Raw genomic sequence first — 19,433 nt, forward strand, 5'->3', positions numbered from 1 at the left:
GTAAATATTTTCAGCCTCCAGTTTTTTTCTTGATTGCTTTGAAGAATTTTTCCTCCCTTATTTGTTTAGAATTTCCTTTACTGGAGCAATAAAGTTGAAGCACTTGCATTGTCAAGGCATGAGACAGTATTCCATTTTCTAAGACTGAATCATCAATTTAAAATCTAAAAGAAATATGAAGACTTAATAAAAGACTATATCAAATCATAGATATTTTTGAAGTTAATATGAGGCCTATATTTCTAATTTTATACCATAAAGTCTATTAAATATCCACAATATGAAGATTCTATAATCAATCACACAGATATCAGGGATGACAGAAGATATTTCCAGTTCCTGACTTAAAAAGTGCAGGTCAGGAACGATAATTTTAAGGGAGGAATTTATATGATAAATTTCTGTACATGCCTATATCATTTACTCCTTAATTATACCTTTCAGATTAATATATCTATCCCTGAATTCTTCATATATTCAATTGTGTCATATATACATCAAAAGAGTCATACCTGCCCTCCTTTTTATCCTGCTGATACTTCTGATATTTTTAGAGAATATCTACTAATTGTTATTTGAAATTTCTGCTTCAATTCCCTGTTTTTACCTTTTCATTGTACCAGACTTATCAGAAGAATAGTCAATATTTAATGTTTTTGTTCCTTTTATTTTTGTCCATGTGTTTATTTAGATCTGGAAATCTGTATTATGTTTTTATAATGAAACATTATTATTTTATAAATAAAAGTCTTCTTTTTGTCTTTAGTCTTGATAATTTTGCAGATTTACAGTTTTTTTGATTGTCAGCATCTTTACCTTCTTATTCTTTGATATCTCAGGCTAAAATAATAATAATATTATTATTTATTAATAAATATTATTATTATTATTATTACTACTACTACAACTACTACTACTACTACTACTACTACTACTACCAGGAATTGAACCCAGGGATGCTTAACCACTGGGCCACATTCCAAGCCCTTTTTATATTTAATTTTGAGACAAAGTCTCACTAAATTGTTTAGGGCCTCCTTAATTTGCTGATGCTGGCTTTGAACTTGTGATATTTCTGCCTCATCTTCCAGAATTGCAGGGATTACAAGTGTGTGCCACCATACCCAGATGGAATTTTTAATTGCATGAAACAGGCCCACAAGCAAAATAAAAATTAATCCAAGGATATAAGGAAAAATGAGAGTAAAAAGTATAGCCAGGCCTTCTTCTTTCATTCTGTACTCACTATGAACACCTGCTGGAGATAAAATGATCAAATTGGTGAATAGTATATCACTATAAACTCTTAAAGGTTGAGGGCTCTAATTACATTATCATTTGTTGGGGACTTTGGTCAACAAGCTATGATATAAATCATACTTCTGAGATTTGGAGTAATTCTCAGTACAATCTCTCAGCAAAAGCTATCCCTTGACCTTTTAGTTTCAACACCAACTAATTGCAGTATCAGACAATTATTTAAAATTCAGGGAGAGAGGATTAGATTGGGGCAACTTGAGTCAGATGCCCATTGTGATCCAATCAGCAATGGCCAGGAGGTCGGAATCAGATAGTTCTAATATAGGACTCAGACATACTAGCTTAACAGGTAATTTTGACTATCAGACAATTTCCAGAGAAACAATTCACATACCAAATTGTACATATATTTGAATTCCATTTTAATATTTTACTGAATATCCTATTGTATTTGCTGTTTCTTTTTTCCCTCTTGTCTTATAACTCTAGGGTTTTTCCAAAGATCTCTTTCTGGCTATTTATCTCTGAATATCCTTCCTCTTGAAGTTTCATGGCTTTGACTATCACTGATATATAATTTAAAGCTTTATCTCCTGATCTTATCTACTTCTTCATAGCTGCCTCCATTTGGGTTGAAGAATCTCCACTTGGATAACTCACATGTAAACCATACTTTAATATCTGAAATGGCACAGGTTGTCGGCCCAAATTTTCCCATTGTATTATCTTGACATCAATCATGTAGGGTAAAAAACCTTAAGCCTATGTGTTTATTCACTCTCACAGTTTCTTTTCTCATATTCCATTAGTCATCAAGTCCTATTGATTTAACGTGATCAATTTTAGCTTTATTTATCTTGGATTTTACCTAAACCCTGGCTGTAGGTGGTTCTGTACTCAAAGAAGCAGAGAAAGAATTTTGAAAGAATGACTACTATTTCATCACACTCTAGTTCCTGTCTATACGTTAAAGAACAGTACCAGCATCATTTCTGCAAAAAAGCTTTTCTTCCAAATATAACCCAAAATACTAATGCTTATAGTTAATAGTTATCTAGCACTGAATATATGCCAGGAACTCAGATGTGTGGTCTGTTATTGCTTTTCAAAATTCTATGAGATCTTGTCCCTATTTCTTCACATGGGAAATTATAGCCCACATGGATTAAGTGATTCAGCAAAGAGTATAGGACTAGGAGATGTTGGAATCATGATTTCTACTCTTGAATTCATGCAGGATTTTCTTTCCTTCCTTTAGCATGTCTTTTTTATGTTATATATTTTGTAGTGTATCTGGCTTCACTCTGAAAGTAAGAGCCTCTTGAGGCCAGGCCTGATTCCTCTTCTAGCCCTTACTGTATCTAGCAAAATATCTTTATGAAATATTTATTGATAAAATAAATTGCATCCAATATAAATCATTAGTTTGAATTAGGTATCCATGCAATCAGGAGACTTTAGTATGGTCTCTTTATATGTGAAAATTAAAATGATTATCCTATTCAGTGTCTATTCCTCAAGAACGTTTTTCCATACTTGGAGTAGATTGTGTTTATTTTTTTGTGAAATCCTTTGATATTAATCCTTTGATATAAATCCTGAAGAAATTGGACTCTATGAAGCTAAAGTACATTTTCTTTGCAAATGCCTATTTTATTTTTTAAAATTTCTTTCTGCTTCTGATCATGAATTTTATACATCATTAAATAAGGGTTAATTCATATAACAACCTCTATTTGTGATGGGAAGGAAATTGTTAAAAATAGCTATATTTATTTCCCATTAAATATTTATTAACATGAGCTGTGGGAGACCAATTAAGGCACTCAATATCTGTACAGAAAGAGGAAAATAATTAGCTTTCCATATTTTCAATGATGCATTACAGACCAAAATCCATACTGAAAAATAATTGACAAAACTAAAATTATTCATAAAATGTATTCTAAGCATATAAATTGAATTAGATATTATTTTCATTCCAAGACTTTATTTTGCTTTGGAAATAAATGCATAAATACAATTTGCTCAGAGCCTATGAAGAAGCTGAGATAAAATGTCTAATTTCAGAAAATATATTTTTAACTCATATTTTAGAATATTTTGGAATATAGTGTGCAAATGTGTTTCTGGGGGTGCCTGTGTTTGGTAGTGGGTGAAATCTGCTTAAACCATTATATTTAATAGTTTTAAAATTAACTATTATTTTATTATCAATGTGTATGCTCTGCATATTCTTATACTTTAAATCATTGTGAGTTATCTTAGAAAAGGAACTAAAAGCAGATTTTGAGTCAGATAGCTTATTTTAAATATTGCTTTGTTTATTTTGAAAGATATGATCTTAAGCGGGACTCTTAACCTGTATATATAAGGCCAACACCAAATGTTTACTAAGCAAATTGTATATAAAACAATAAAGAGAAACTTAAGAAACTCACAGGAAGGAATTTTAGACAGCTACATTAATATTCAATTATGTGGCATATTTTTGCAGATTTTAAAGTGAGGATTGAAATGAGTTCTTGGACCTTTGTAATTATGTAATTTTAAGCACAACATCTTCATCTTCACTGTCACAGCCCGGTGTCTTTACCAAGTCTAATTCCTGTCATTCTGCAATGGCCTCCTACTGGTGTCCCTTTTCTGCCCTCACCCATGAGTTCTCTGAACAGCAGCCTCAGTGTTCCTTTAAGACTGTAAATGAAATAATGTCATGCTCTAATTTAAACTCTTTAGTACCTTCCCATTGCATCTAGTGTCAAATTTCAACCACGTTCTGTGGTCTAAGTACCTTGTGAGGTCTAGTCCCTGGCCACCTTCCTGGTGTCTCTGCCTCTTGCTCCTTGTCTCTTTCTCATCTCCCTCAAAATGTTCCCTGAATGCCTCAATAAATTAGTCCCTCCCTCTCCCACTGTCTTCCATGCCATTAGGGTTAGATCTTCACAGCACCTATCAGTCTGCGAAATAATATTTTTCATTTATTTGTGTTCCTATTTATTGGATATTTATTCTCTTTCACTAGAATGTAAGATCCAAGGGGCAAGTGACTACACATCAGGATTTTATTCACTCTGTTTATGCCTAGAAGAGTGCTTGACTCATAATAGGTACGCAATTTATGTGAATCAACAAATCAGTGCATGTATGGTTCTATCTTAATGTTTACTAAGCAAATTGTTTTTAAATCATGTTCCATTCCTTTTCTGTCTATATTTCTTCTTATAAAATACATGTTATTATTTTGAGAAGTTATAGATAAAGAATAAGATACTACAGAGAGTTCTCATGAACCCTGTATCTAGATTCTCCTATTGTTAACATTTTACATTACTGGTATAGTACATTTGTCACTATGCTGAGCCACATTGAAATGTGCTTATTAACCATATTTTAAGTCCATATTTTATTCAGATTTTCATGGTTTCTACTCAATGTCATTTTTCTATTCCAGGATCCTATACAAGATACCAAATTAGAATTAACTCAATGTTGTCTCTAGCACTTCTTGGCTGTGACAGTTTCTCAGCCTTTTTTTTTTTTTTTTTTGGTTTTAAAGACCTTGGTATTTTTGAAGAGAACTGGTCATTTTGTAGAATGTTTTTCTATTCAAATTTATCTGATGTCCTTATGGTTATTTTGGGATTATGAGCTTTTGTGAGACAGATCACTGAGATTAAATGCCATTCTCATTTTATATCAAAGCAACAGGCTATCAACACAATTTATCACTGTTGATGTTGACTTTGATCATCAAACTCAAAAAATGTTTGTCAGATTTCTCTACTGTAAAGTTACTCCTTTCCTCCCTTTTCCATATTATGCCCTTTGGAAGAAAGTCACTACAAGATGCCCACTTAATTATTAAATTCTTACTTCTCAATATTTACAACAATAAATTCCTAATAGGTTAAAATATAAGTATAAAATATTTTGAGAAGAAAACTTAGGTGTCTACTTTATATCATTTGGATGAGGGAGATAATCAAAGTAAGAAATCCCAGATATTACAAAGGAAAATATAGTCATATATAAATATAAAATTTTAATTTATGCTTTAAGCTACCATGACAATGAAAAAGTTAAGTGCAACAATGAGATAAAAATTTCTTGCAACATGAGCTGGGGTTATAGTTCAGTGGTAGAGCACTTGCCTCACCTGTGTGAGGCACTAATATCTATCCTCAGCACCACATAAAAATAAACAAAGATATTGTGTCCATCTACAACTAAAAAAAAATTGAAAAAATACTTGCAACATATGTTTGCAAAATTTTAATGACAATTGTATCAGTTATCATTAACCAAATATTTAGCTTGTGTCATACACTTTTTTTTAAAGTAGCAGTCTTTTTTTTTTTTTTAAGAGAGAGTGAGAGAGGAGAGAGAGAGAGAATTTTAATATTTATTTTTTAGTTATCGGCGGACACAACATCTTTGTTTGTACATGGTGCTGAGAATCGAACCCAGGCCGCACGCATGCCAGGCGAGCACGCTACCACTTGAGCCACATCCCCAGCCCCTCGTGTCATACACTTTCTAAGTACAATACTTAAATTACTTCATTTTTGGAACAACCCATGAACTGTGTATATTTGCTTTTCCATCTTACAGGCAAAGAATTTAAAGCACAGTTATGTTAAATAAACTAATTGCAGTTAAAGATCTAATAAAGGACAAAGGCAATCTGGATCTTGGAGCTGTGCACATAACCTCTAAACAATATTGCCTAAAAGTGCTAGACAAAGAAAAAAGCCTATTAAGAAAAAAAATGAGTACAAAAATTTAACAAAAAATCCATATATGATCATCATGATCCAATAAAAGAGAATAAAAAATGAACAAAATATATAAGCATTCATGCCACAGAATAGAAAATGTAATAATGAATTTATGAGCATTCATACAGGAAAAGATGCTAAGGAATGCTAGTACATACTGCAATACAAACCACATAAGGAAATACTGTTTTCATCAATCAAGCTGGCAATAATTAAAACAATTGATATCATATTGTTCCAGTGATAACATAAAGTAATAGGATTTTTCCTTGCTTTAAAAAGATGAATGATTAGGATATTTTTGGAAAGTATTTTTTAAAAATCTGTTATAATAAAATGTATACATGATTTTGGATCTTGTCATTTGTTTTTTTTAAATGTTTTTGCTTTGAAATGCTAGCACATATAAAGACTTTTCTAATCTCTTTTTTTTCTTACAGTTTTATGCTTCATATAAATATAATATTATAGTGTATATTCTTTTGTGTCTGGATTAGCAATATATCTGTGAGTGCCCATATTGTGTATGTAGCTACAGTTTATTTTCAAAAACCTAATTTCTAATGAATTCATCAAAAATAAAATAGACAAAGGACTTACCTTCTTTAACTCTCATGGCAATTTGTAAAAATTGGAAGATTAAAGCTATTTTGGACTCTTCATGTAGAGTAGACCCATGTACATCAAAAATATGACATCTCAGATGACTACTGAGAAAGATTTTCAGTCAACCTCTACCATATCTAAGTAGATATCTCCAAAATTAAGAGCTAAATGGAGAATAGGAAATCAAGAATGGAATTACTTATTTCAAAATGTACAATTCTAGCTAGGCATGGTGGCACACATCCGTAATCCCAGTGGCTCAGGAGGCTGAAGCAGGAGGATCATGAGTTCAAAGCCAGCCTCAGTAATGGCGAGGTGCTAAGCAACTCAGTGAGACCCTGTCTCTAAATGAAATACAAAATAGGGCTGGGGATGTGGGTCAGTGGTTGAGTACCCCGAGTTCAATCCTGGGTACAACAGGCATTCATTTGGTAAGCATTTTTTGACTGTTACACAGGTAACAGTCAAAAAATGCTTACCAAATGAATGCCTGTTGTAGGATAGCAGTTAGAGTTTGTTATTCCATTACTTGTTCTTCTCTGGAATACTTGTATTTGGTTCCACTTTACAAAGTGTCTCATTATTATCCCCGCTCAGTCTGTAATTAAGTAGAACTGCTATTACTTTGGGGTATATCTGTCTTCCTAGTAGTACTGTGAGTTACTCAGGGCAATCTCTGATTTTTATTCACTTTATTATGTATCTATAGAACAATTAATTTATTAAAATATGATTATAATGAGCTATACATAAATGTGTTTTGCTTTTTAATCTCCTAATAGAATGTCTCTGACAATTATTGACCATAGGAAAATACAGTTCACTGACTACTAATTTCACTATTATTTTAATGTCACATTTAATCTCATGCTCATGTTAAATTCTGGGCTACATCACTATAATCACTAAATCACAATCCTGTTTTCATACAACCTCAAATTATTTGTGCCAATTCTTTTTGAAATACTCTTCTGAAATGTCTAGTCTCTACATTTTCCTCAGTAGGTCCTTTCATTCATAATACTTTAGACATTATATGTGTGCTGATGATTCAAATATTGATGTATCTAATCTGAACCCTTCTCCTGATATTCAAGTTCATAGATATATCTGACTGCCTATTTTCTCATCTCTACTGGTATGACAAGAAGTCACTTCAAACACAGCATGCCTAAATTCTGAACTTATTCTCTTACCTTATCTGAAATCTGCATCTCTACAATTTTTCTCATCTCAATAAGTCCTCTCAGTTTGCTCAGTCAAATGTGATTCCTTTCTTTCCTTCATGCTTAATTTCTAGTTCATTGGCCAGACTAGTGGATAATGTCAAAATATGTCCTTTATTCAAACACTTTTCTTTACTTACATTGCTCTTATTCTAATCAAAATCATCATTACTTCTTACCTAAGTACTTGTGTGGCTCCTCTGTCTTGATATTTCCCACTTTCCCATACTCCAATTCTCAGTTTAGCGTTAGAGTGATCCTGCATGACTTAACTAAGTCATGCAACTCCTCTTGGCAAAACCCTGCAATAGCTTCCCCCCTGCATACAAAACTAATATGGATGGCTACTTGGTACTTACTGGACCTTCATATTTCTTTTGTCTCTTGCTTACTTCAGTCTAGCATGGTTATTCTGATTTCACTTGCAAGAAGGAATAAAGATTTAGCTTAATTTGAATCAACAGATTAATGTAAGGTGATAAATCAGTCTTCAACATAATTGAAGTTGTGGTGGATTTTATCTATTAAGAAAGCATATGACAAAAAACCTTTTCAGAAACCTTTTCTGAGAGTCTATAAAGAAAGGCCTTTGATAATGGGAATGTCTTCCTCAATCAAAGAGCATGACAAAACCAGTCTAGGAGGGATTGCACATATACTTTTTTATTTTTCTGATTTTTATATGTGTGTGTGTGTGTGTATGTGTATGTGTGTGAAACATTCTCATTGAAAAGGTACTTTTTCTAGAAACATTGTATACTTATCCATTAGTAGATGATTAATTAAAATTTGAAAATAATAGCTATAATAATTGATTTTTTTTTGTTTAGGTTCCTATTTCCAATCAGTGCAAATTTCATTTTGAAATTCAATCAAACACAGGATCCAGCAGAGGAGAACAAATTGTTGGAACATGCTAGAAAAAACATTCTCAGATGTAAGGTAATTGTAAACTTATTCCCTAATGTGTAAATTTTCTTTTCTAGTTGGGGAAATATTACATATTCTAGAATACTGAAAGAAAAAAGAACACACATACAGTTTTCTTTAATTATAAATAGGCATAGATAAAATGTTAATGCAAATTAAATATAAAAAGATTATAACCAAATAATTTAATGCCAAATGCCTTTCTGTGTGAAGTGTCCCCACAGATTAGTAGGTAATATAGCTGTTGATACCAATTGAAGAACTCCCAGCAAAACATCAAAGCCTGACAAACAATTATTGATTACAAAATCCCACTTTAAAAAAAAAAAAGGTTAGCCAAGATACTGTGTCACAAAGAGAAAAGAGAACCTTCTAAACCTTTATTATACACACACACAAAGTACTCTGTTCTTTCTTTGTAATAAACCATTCTTCACCTCACTTGTGAAAAATACATTTTTAAAGAGTGTGACATTAATTTTCAAATTTTCAAACAGATCAAAACAGAACAGAAAGTGAAATAAATTCTTACCTTCCCTTTCCTACATTAAATTCACTATAAGTTTGACAGAGAAATGTCATTTTGTCATATGATATTACTTCACTGCGGAATAATTCATGAAATAAAAGCTGTACAAAACTGAGACATAATGTTAAGTCACTTTTTTGGTGGTGATTGCTATTTTCCATTTAGTGGTTATTTATTTGAAACATATTTTATATATTTGAATTTTTTGAAAAAAATACATTTAAAACATTTGATTACAAAAGTGTATACTTCTAACAAATGTGCATGCAGACAGGTGCCAAGAGCTACCTTTGTCAGGAAGCTTTTTTTTCCAGTTGACCAACTGCTCCCTAAGGCAGCCTCAGAAGTGGCCAGAATAATAAGGGAGGTGGGGTAATCTACGTCACTTCCCTCCTTTTCATTAGCATGGATCCATCAACATTGTAGTAGCCAGAATTTTCCAGCAAAGCAGCATCAAACTTGTTTTTTTTTTAAAATATGTTTTCTTATAAGACAAGAGATGTATTCTCTTGGGAAAATGAGGTAGAAGTAAACCCTCGAAAGCAGAATGACAATTGTTTTAGCAAATGATGAATCATATTTCTCACAATATTAATAATCTCTACTTGTCACACTAATACAATTTGCAAAAAAAAAGTCAAAAACACTAATTAAAGCAAAACTATAAAGTTGTATACAACTATGGCCACATAACACTAGCATCATAGAAGGACTTTCAGAATATAATTAAGAAATAATAAAAATAAACAAATAAATTTGAAGATTTTGGTTGCTTTTTTCATGCTTCCAATAACAGAGAAAATTGGGTCTGAAAACCTTGGGTTCCGGGAAGCATGTTCATCTTCCTGCTGCATGGGTTGAAGTCATGTATCTGTCTCAGTGCAAAGGAGAAATCCAAGAAGGTATGTGCTCTATCTAAGCTCTTTTGAACAATCCACTTTTTTTTTTAAATGTAGATTAGTAGTTAATACATAATTTGAGGCCTTTTGATTTTTGGAAATTTTGCAGAAGTCAAGAAAAAGTTTCCATTCTCCGTCAAAATATCTCATAATGTTTAATTATAAAAGTTCTTTTTGTAATTTTGAATCTATAAGTTTTATTGTTCAACTTTTTAATTACAAAATTGTTTTAAATCTTTAGTTCTTTTCTAAAATCAATAACTGATCAAAAAGTAATATAAAGTGTCACTTGGTGATTTCCAATTACATTATTTATTATATGTTAAAATAACTTGTTTCTGTATTTTGTAATCCTTACCATAAAATATTAGTCTAATGGTCTTCGTGTTTTACTTACAGCAAGTTGTGCTCATTGCTTTTTCATTTATCTTTTCTCATTTATATGTGTTCTTTCAAACGCCCTGTAACCAATCTGGAAAAGAAATTTAATAACATTATTTTTGAGAGGCTGAAATTCCTTTTATCGTTATCCTCAATGTTATTTGTATGCCTTTTAAAATGAGTTTTAGAATGTTAACTACATAAGGTCAGAGGCTATTTCCCCATGTAAATTGGGATTTGTCATGTTGCCTGGAAGCTTCAAGCAACAGGAAGAGGCAAAATTATTTTGTATTTAACTTGCCTTTAATGACTCTTCACTGTGGACACTGCCAGTCCACAGGCTGACCTCTATTAAAATGTTTAAATGATATTGAGGAAAGCACTTTTGGTGCACCATCAACCAGCAGCTCTTCATTCAGTTGAACTTCGGTTTTGTTCAGGCATTCTGTACTCCTGTGACTCTGCCCTTTGCCCTGGCTCAGGGAGGGAATGGTGGCTGGTCTAAGTTAATTATAGCAATGCTTATTAATTTGCTAGTGATTAGATTATGAGTAGTAACATGATCTGGTCAAGCCCAAAGGAATGTAAACACAGGTGTATTAGTAGTATTTGTTTTTGAACATACAAGAATATTTTGGAAATAATGCATCCTTTCTCTCCTCATATCCCTCCCCCCATTATTCCTGCCTGGTTAGCTTCATTAAGAACATGCTGTCTGGAGCATGTGTAGCCATCTCAGTTATGTACATCAGGGAACTAGGGGATGAAGAAATGTGCATACAGAGGGCAGCCATTAATCATTTCTGGAATCTTTCCAATTCTGATCTTGTGAAATAAGACACAGCCTTAGTTTGCAGTTACTTTCTGTTGAATTGAATGTTATAAAACCAAAAGCATTTTTTTTTTTCTTTCAATACTGGGATTGAACACAGGGGCACTTTATCACTAAGCAATATCCTTAATCCCTTTTTAAAATGCCCTATATATTTATTTATACAGGGTCTTGCTAAGTTACTGAGAAGGTTTCAAACTTGCAACACCCCTGCCTCATTCAACCTCCCAAACCACTGGGATTACAGGCCTACGACACTGAGCATAGCCTCAGTGCATTTTAATTCATTCAGATATTAAATTCTTGGCTGAGGGTGTAACTCAATGATAGAGCTCTTGCCTAGCATATGTGATGTCCTGGGATCAATCCCCAGCACTGCATGTAAACACATACACACACAAACACACATATCAGATATTAAATGATGCCCTAAATATTGCTTCTTTTCACCATCTCCACAACTAAAATAACTTCCTAGGAGTTGTCTAACCTATACTCTTTTCTGCTTCTTATCTGTAGTCTACTTTCAACTTAGTAGTGACCATGTGTAATACTTTTTAATTTTCAGTGGCTTCTGATTTTATTTAAAATGAGTCCCAACTCTATATCATGACCTACAGGGACTCTACAGGATCTGACTGCTCGATGCTTGCTATGTATGCATTATGCTCCAGTCACACTGGCTTCCTTCCTATCTCTTGAACATGTTAAAGAGTTTTTCCTTTCTCAAGTCCCTGCATTTGCTGTTCTTCCTTGGATACTTTACACCAAAACCCTTCCAATGACTTTGAGTTCCTATTTTTCTATAGGCACTTAGCCCTACTTTCCTCCCCCTTCAACATGAGTAGCCTTGTTTCCTCTGCTTCAGTTTTCTAGTATTTTGTTCTTCTCTTTTATAGCATTTATCTTCAGTACTCCTTTTCATCAATAATTTTGTCTTATTTCTCTACCATTCCATATGTGACCTGTTGATCAATATAAACATGTTGGCTGTAATAGCTGGGGCTCCTTGGGCATATCTATCTATCTCTCTCTCTCTCTCTCTCTCTCTCTCTCTCTCTCTCTCTTCCTCCCTCCCTCCCTCTCTCTCAATCTCTGTGTGTGTCTCCCAATATGCTATATCATCATTTGAGTCCAGCTTCATGACTTGGACCTCCTACATGGCAGCGGGTTCCAAAGCTAGTATCTTGAGATAGATAGACAGAAATCCAGGTGGAAACTATATTGTCTTTTCTGACTCAGCTTTGGAAATCACTGGGTGTCACTTTTGTGGGTTCTATTAGTTGAAGCATTCACAGGGCCTGCTTGAGGGAAGGGAACATTCACCTCTTGATGGGAAGGTGGCAAAGAATTTGAAAATGTGTTTAAAACCAGAATTGGAGGAGCAAAGAGTTAATTGCAAGAATTAATTGTAGCATGTAGAAAAATAGGATGATTTTTAAATGACAAAGTTTCTACTTTTTTTAAACATTTCAGAAGCTTTAAATATGCTTCATGCTTCCCTGGACCATGCTTCCTTTGATTGCGATCATCTGCCTGCCTTGTTTTTTCTTGCGGAATCAGTTTTACACAGATTTTGTTGTGATGCATTTGTGAAGGTATTTTTATATTCAGTTGAAATAAAACTGGCAAAGGTACGTTTTAAAATTTTTTTAAAATACTTTTAATTGCTATATGCACTACATGTATCCAAATGACATCTGTTTTAGAATCAAAACAAGACATTTACTTTTATTATGGAACATTCTCCAGTTTGGTAATTTTAATCTTACCATAAATGTGAATAGTACATTATTGTTTGATATCCAAGTGCAAAGGGTTTGAGAAAACAAAATTTCACTAGCTATGTTAGAAAACATTTAATTAAAACTCAGGATATAGATAGATATAGATTTTTTTTCTCCATTTAATGCATCTTTTAATGAATTTTTTTCTTCCTTTGCCATTTAAAAGTGCTGACATCTAACCTTAGTTTCTCAGCCTGAGAAGATGAGTGGTCCTCTCAGTACTCTATGCCATTTTAGAGATGTAAAGTGAGAAACCATCTTTGCACAGGTCATGTTTTATATGGTCCTGAAAGTCATACGGTTTCACTCCCTGTAATCATCCTGGTTGACTGTCACAAAATTTATTATTAGTCAGATAAATTTAGATACATTAATTAATTTATTGAAAAGGAAGAAAAGAAAGGGTAGAAGGATTTCTTTAACATGACAAGTAGCATATATATGTGTATATATACAAAACAAGTAAAATTGACTATGCAAGGATCTATTATTCTTACTCAGTTTTGATTATCAATTGTTAGAAACCAAGCATGAGAGAATATTTATGAATCAGTCCATCAATAATACATTCTGTGGAGGTTTTAGTTCTTATAAACTTAGCCTAACTGCTTTTCTACATGTATGGGAGTAAAAGTCTTAGAGAGACCACACAAGAACAGATGAAGAGAGGAGATAAAAGAAATTAAATGTGTAAAGAACTGAGGCTTTGCACAGAAAGTTGGAAAAAAAGAATTAAGATGTTACCAAGAGTTGCCTTAGAATGGTGAGGTTATAATTTGGATCTATATATTTGCATTTATAATAGAAAATATAGAAATATATGTAGAAATATTAATATGAAATACACAAAACAAACACAAGCTTCTTTATAATGGAAAAATTAAATGCAGTGAAATAAAAGATAGAATGGAATGGAAAAACACTAAGCAAGTCTGGCTTATCTCTCCTTTCCTTCTTATGTTTTTTAGAGACCTTTCTCCATTTCTTGATTTTATATTTCTTCTAGAAACAAAAATCACTACAAAGTACAGTTTCTTCCACTGAATGTATGGCTTGTACATCATGCACACTATGTCATTTTAATTTTTAAATTTTCCTGCATCTTCTTATCTTGAGGTTAGACAAATCACATAGGTTCTTATAGCAGCTGCAAAGGAGCAGCGTTTACCTCTGAGCTTTGCACACTGATAAATGGCCTTAGATATGTTTGCCATATTACCTTTTATGTTATCTCACAAGCGTCCTAAGAGTTGTGTGCTAGCGTTATCAACCATTTCACAGATGAGAAAATTGTAGCACAGAAAGCTTACTGACTTAGCCAATGACTCAGCAAAAGGGTTTAGAGTCTAGTGGAGTCTCAGCCATGATGCTACATGTGTACCTGGATCTCAGGTGTACTCATTTTAAAGCTTACTCTTTATTTTTTTAGCCAGTTTAAACTAGTTAGTGGAAGCAAGCATGACCTACGTACACTGTAGAATTTCATTATGTAACTCATTGGAAAACTTTCTTTGCTCTTTTCTTTTTAACCGAAGGCTTAGTGGAAAGGTATCCCATAGAGGCACCACACACCTCCATCTGCACCATTTTACTCCTCCTTTGATGAAGTAACTCAGGTTTGGATAAAGCCAGAAATACATGATACCCTAATATTGTTTCATTTAAGATTTTTAAAATGTATTCTTTCCTATCCATCTACTTCTAAATGTAGAATCTTCTTAATTATTGAAGTCTGCTTATGGAAATGTAGAGAATAATATATAAACAACAGCAGTTTAATATATTTGGATATAAACATAGGTAGCACTTCTTAAATTTCTATGGAAGATCATGAAACATAACCAACTATGAAAATATAACACATAATAAATATTGTCTAGCATTTCCATTTCAAAGTCAGCCAAAAGGGTAGAGAAGTGAAAAGAACGAAGAAGAGAGAAAGAAGAAAATGAAAATGAAAGGAAAGATAGGAAGACAGAGAAAGGAATAGAGAAGCACGAATTCAGCCTAGGAGGCATGCTTGAATCCTCTAGTTACAGATAGAACAAATACAAAAATGACACACAGAGAATGACACAAAGAAAGTCCCAGGAATCCTGAGAGATGCGGAAAGGGAGAGTTTTCCATTAAATCTGGTCCTCAGAATATTATAGGTAAAAGCTTTTAAAACCATGTTTCCAAGCATAGTTACAACTAGGGATAACATCTGGGCCAGGTGAAACTCAAAACCAAATTGGAGGATAATACAGTATTTTCCATTTGTGCCATATTGAATTTTTTAGCATCAATTAATATTCCTTTCAATATTTATATATATTCCTTTGAAAAATCCTCAATAGTCGTCTTTCTGAATAGCTTTTTCATGCTTTGCCTGTAACTGTAGAAGTTGCTGCCTGTAATGCTCTCATGTAGACTACTGCAATATTCTTTTACATGGTCTGTTGACCTTCACATCCTTCTCATTTAACTTCAATCTCTTAGAGAAACACAGTACAATGTAACAAAGTGGTCTAGATGAAGAGACTCCCTGAACATGCCTTAGAAACATTTTGTTTTATTTTATAAGTTTATAAATAGTAGATGTTCGTAATTTATAGAAACATTTCTTAATATTGAGGGTTCATCCTGAAAATGTATTTTTAATGATAGAGGCTTATGATTAAAAAACAATTGAATTCCCAGCTGTAAGTGAAATTTTATGGTTTATGGAGTAGTACACACAATTGTGGGTTGAAAGTTCTGAAATGCCACTGATTTGCTTAAGAGTATTAGGTGAAGCACTGAGATGTGTTAAATTAAACGATTTTATTTTATTTTAACATGTATATCTGATAATACCCTGTGTTACTGTTAAGAAAATTTGAGATATTTTTTCTCCCTCTCTCTCTCTCTCTTACACACACACACACTCACTCGCACGATAGTGACAACTATTGCTATTTATTTCTTCTCCAAGATTTAGTTACTTATATTTTATTTATTTTTTTACAGTTTTTGTGTTTCTTTTCCTAATTTTATGTGAAATTGTATTTATTATGCATTTTTTGCAGATGTGCCATTTTCTATAGTCTATGTAAAATAAACTATTTTTTATCTACATGTGGATTTTAAGTGTCACAGAAATGAGGTTTTGCAGTGCTTACTTAGTAATGACATTATGAGGTTTTTTTTTGTTTTTGTTTTTGTTTTTTCATGAGAGAATAGGGAACTTGGTGAACCATACTATGTACATGCAGAATATTTATCAACACTGACTTAAATGCTGTTTTTCAAATTCTTTTCATTAAGACTCATAAGAAGAAATATACTTTGCACTGTGACCAAGCATGCATAAAATATACACTCACTTACATACTGAAAAAAAAGGAATTCTGCAATACTTCATGATGTTTTCTCTTTATTTTTATTTTAAAAAAATACCCTCACAGTTGATTTCACGACTCACTTCAGGAGCATGACCAGCAATTTGAAAAATGCTGTTGTAAAGGATATAGAACAAAATAGTATGCAATATTGGTTATATGAAATGTAGAGATGATTTATAAAAGTTTTGTGGCTGAACTAGCATTTCAATCTTGATGTAAATGTTTTAAAATTATTTAAAATACATAATATCAACAGTTTGAAGTTGTTTTCATCAAAAGTCAACATAATAATGAAATGGTTTATTTTCTATATGGTTTTTAAACATTCACTAATGCAATACAAAAAAATGCTTTTATCTTTTGACAGATTGGCTATTTGATCTTCTTACGACTTTTTATATTTTTCCTGCATGGTCACCTAGAAAGTTTTAAACAACATTTACTTAGGCTTCAACCATATTTATACGGTAAATATCTTTTATTTTAGACTTATAAATGTTTTATGTTACATTTTAAGAAGCTCTGACTGTCACTATAAAAAGCATAAATTGTATTTTATTTTCATGAAAGATAATAGGTACAGTGTTAGCTTCTGAGACAGACTGCATTTGTTTGGCATTCACCCACCCTGCACTTACCATTTCTTTGTGGTGAGAACATTTAAAATCCATTCCCTTAGCAATTTTGAAACAAACATTATTATTAACTGTAGCCACACGCTGTGCAATAGATCACTAGGACTCATGCCTCCTGTCTAGCTGAAAAATTGTACTCCTTGACTAATATCTCCCCTTTCCCAGACACCCTTGTCCTCCCCTTCCCATCTCTGGTAACCACCATTGTGCTCTGCTTTATGCTTTCACCTAAGTGGATGATGATGAGTTGTTTTTTTTTTTTTTTTTTTTTTTTTTGTACTGGAGATTGAAACCAGGGGTGCTTTACCACCAACCACAATCCCAGCTCTTTTTGGTGTATTATTTAGAGACAGGGTTTCACTGAGTTGCTTAGGACCTTGCTAAGTTGCTGAGGCTGGCTTTGAGCTTGCAATCCTCCTGCCTCAGCCTTCCGAGCTGCTGGGATTACAGGCATGCACCACCAGGCCCAGAGGATGATGATGTTTTGACTTAGTTTTCTCATCTCTAGCACTGCCTACTAACTGGATTTCAAAAAAGTTAAACTCACATTTTGGTCAGGTAAGCCTACTATAGTTGCTGGATTGGAGTAAGGAGAGAGTGAGTGGATTCAGAAGGCCAGTTCTGCACATTGTACATAAACAGAATATTTCTTAGTACTGCTCAAAACAATGATTTTCATACTGTTGATTAAGATCCATAGAAAGAAATATCCTTTGCATTGCAATGAGCACACACACAATATACATTCACTTACATACATAGAAAAAGGTGTTGCCATTGAAGAGAGGTTAAAGATGTGGACTATTATAATGGGAATGGTATATTGTTAAATAGTTTTTAAAATAGTTAGAGATAAAAGAGACTGGATTGGTGACCAATTAGAGCTAGGATCTATGTAACAAAGTGGGGAATTCAGGAGAAAGTTGAAGTTTTACATAATGAATAAAAGGATCAAGATTTGGAGAAATATTGGTCACATTAAATTTGAAGGCCATGAGAGAAAGCTGAAACCTGAGAAATTTATTTTGCAGCCATTTATTTGAATGTCCCTGAGATAACTTGAGGTGGGGGGACTAATTCTAGGAACTGAGTCTTGCAGAAGATAGACATTTAATGAATTATTGGAGTAACAGAGCCCACTAATAGAGAATTCAGGAAAGTAAAAGAGAGTAGTGACATCTAGATAGGAAAATTCAAGGAGATCAACATCATCAAGAGCTGCAGAAGTGTTAAAGAGCAGGAGCTCTGAAAAGCAGTGATGGGTTTCTGGAATCATAATATCAGTCACTGATCTTGGGGGCATTCCTCAGGGAGAGGTGAGAACAAAATTCAGACTGGAGGCAAGTGCTGAGGGAACATTTAAGTACTAGACGAAATGGTGAACTATTTTTAAAGGTTCGAAATTGTGAACTATTTTTAAATGTTTATATTAATATAGAAATATGCCAGTAGTTTGGATGAAAAAAAAATCACATCCAAAGAAGAGATATGATAAGGGATGGGAGATTCAAGATAAAACAAAGGAGATAATATTTGATGGGAAAAGTTGTTAAGGAGAGAACAGAGGGAATGGAGTTTGCACTCTACAAGTCCAAATAAGATATGAAACCCAGAGGAAGCTGTAGACTGGTAGAGCATGAATTCTTGTCTGTCATACTGCTTGTTCTTATTTCTTCAATATGATATAAATTGTAATTCCTTATAGTGTTTAGCATACTGACTTGTCAAATATTCAGCTGATAGTGGCAAATACATTTTTGAAAAAAAAATACATGGATAAAACCTCATGTTCTTTTATTAGTTCAGTTATTGTAGGTATATCCTAAGAAAACCAGCACTTTTCTTTCATAAAGGGATAAATCCCCCCACCTTTTCCCTCTTACCAAATACTGTTAGGTAGAGCCTTAGGCCACATCTCTAGCTCAGCAACAGGCTGTGTCATTTACCTGAAACCATTAGCAGCTGCGGCCTATTTGTGTCATTGTCCAGTAGAAAGGGGCATCACTCATTTTTCCTCTCTGCAAATGGATTGAAACCCAAAGGTTGTCTAAAAGTTTGTAGGAATAACAAACACAAGATGGTCCTGCTAAATTATCACATAGTTGTATATTAAATGATATGATTATTGTCTATATTTGAAGGATGTACTTTAAGAATCAATAACAACATCTTGAAATAAAATCAGAGAATGTGGGGTTAGAA

At 33.0% G+C, this 19,433-nt stretch overlaps 1 protein-coding gene across 1 annotated transcript in view; it reads left to right on the forward strand.

Moving 5' to 3' along the window:
* Positions 1–19,433, forward strand: part of Tmem232 (transmembrane protein 232) — a 207,262-nt gene that overhangs the window by 13,982 nt on the left and 173,847 nt on the right. The window contains exons 2-5 of the mRNA XM_076857676.2: positions 8,704–8,815; positions 10,129–10,234; positions 12,921–13,078; positions 16,964–17,063. Coding sequence (XP_076713791.2) covers positions 8,704–8,815; positions 10,129–10,234; positions 12,921–13,078; positions 16,964–17,063 — 476 coding nt within the window. The remainder of the gene's footprint in view (positions 1–8,703; positions 8,816–10,128; positions 10,235–12,920; positions 13,079–16,963; positions 17,064–19,433) is intronic.

This window comes from Callospermophilus lateralis, chromosome 5, assembly GCF_048772815.1.
Source record: "Callospermophilus lateralis isolate mCalLat2 chromosome 5, mCalLat2.hap1, whole genome shotgun sequence".
Lineage (NCBI taxonomy): Eukaryota > Metazoa > Chordata > Mammalia > Rodentia > Sciuridae > Callospermophilus > Callospermophilus lateralis.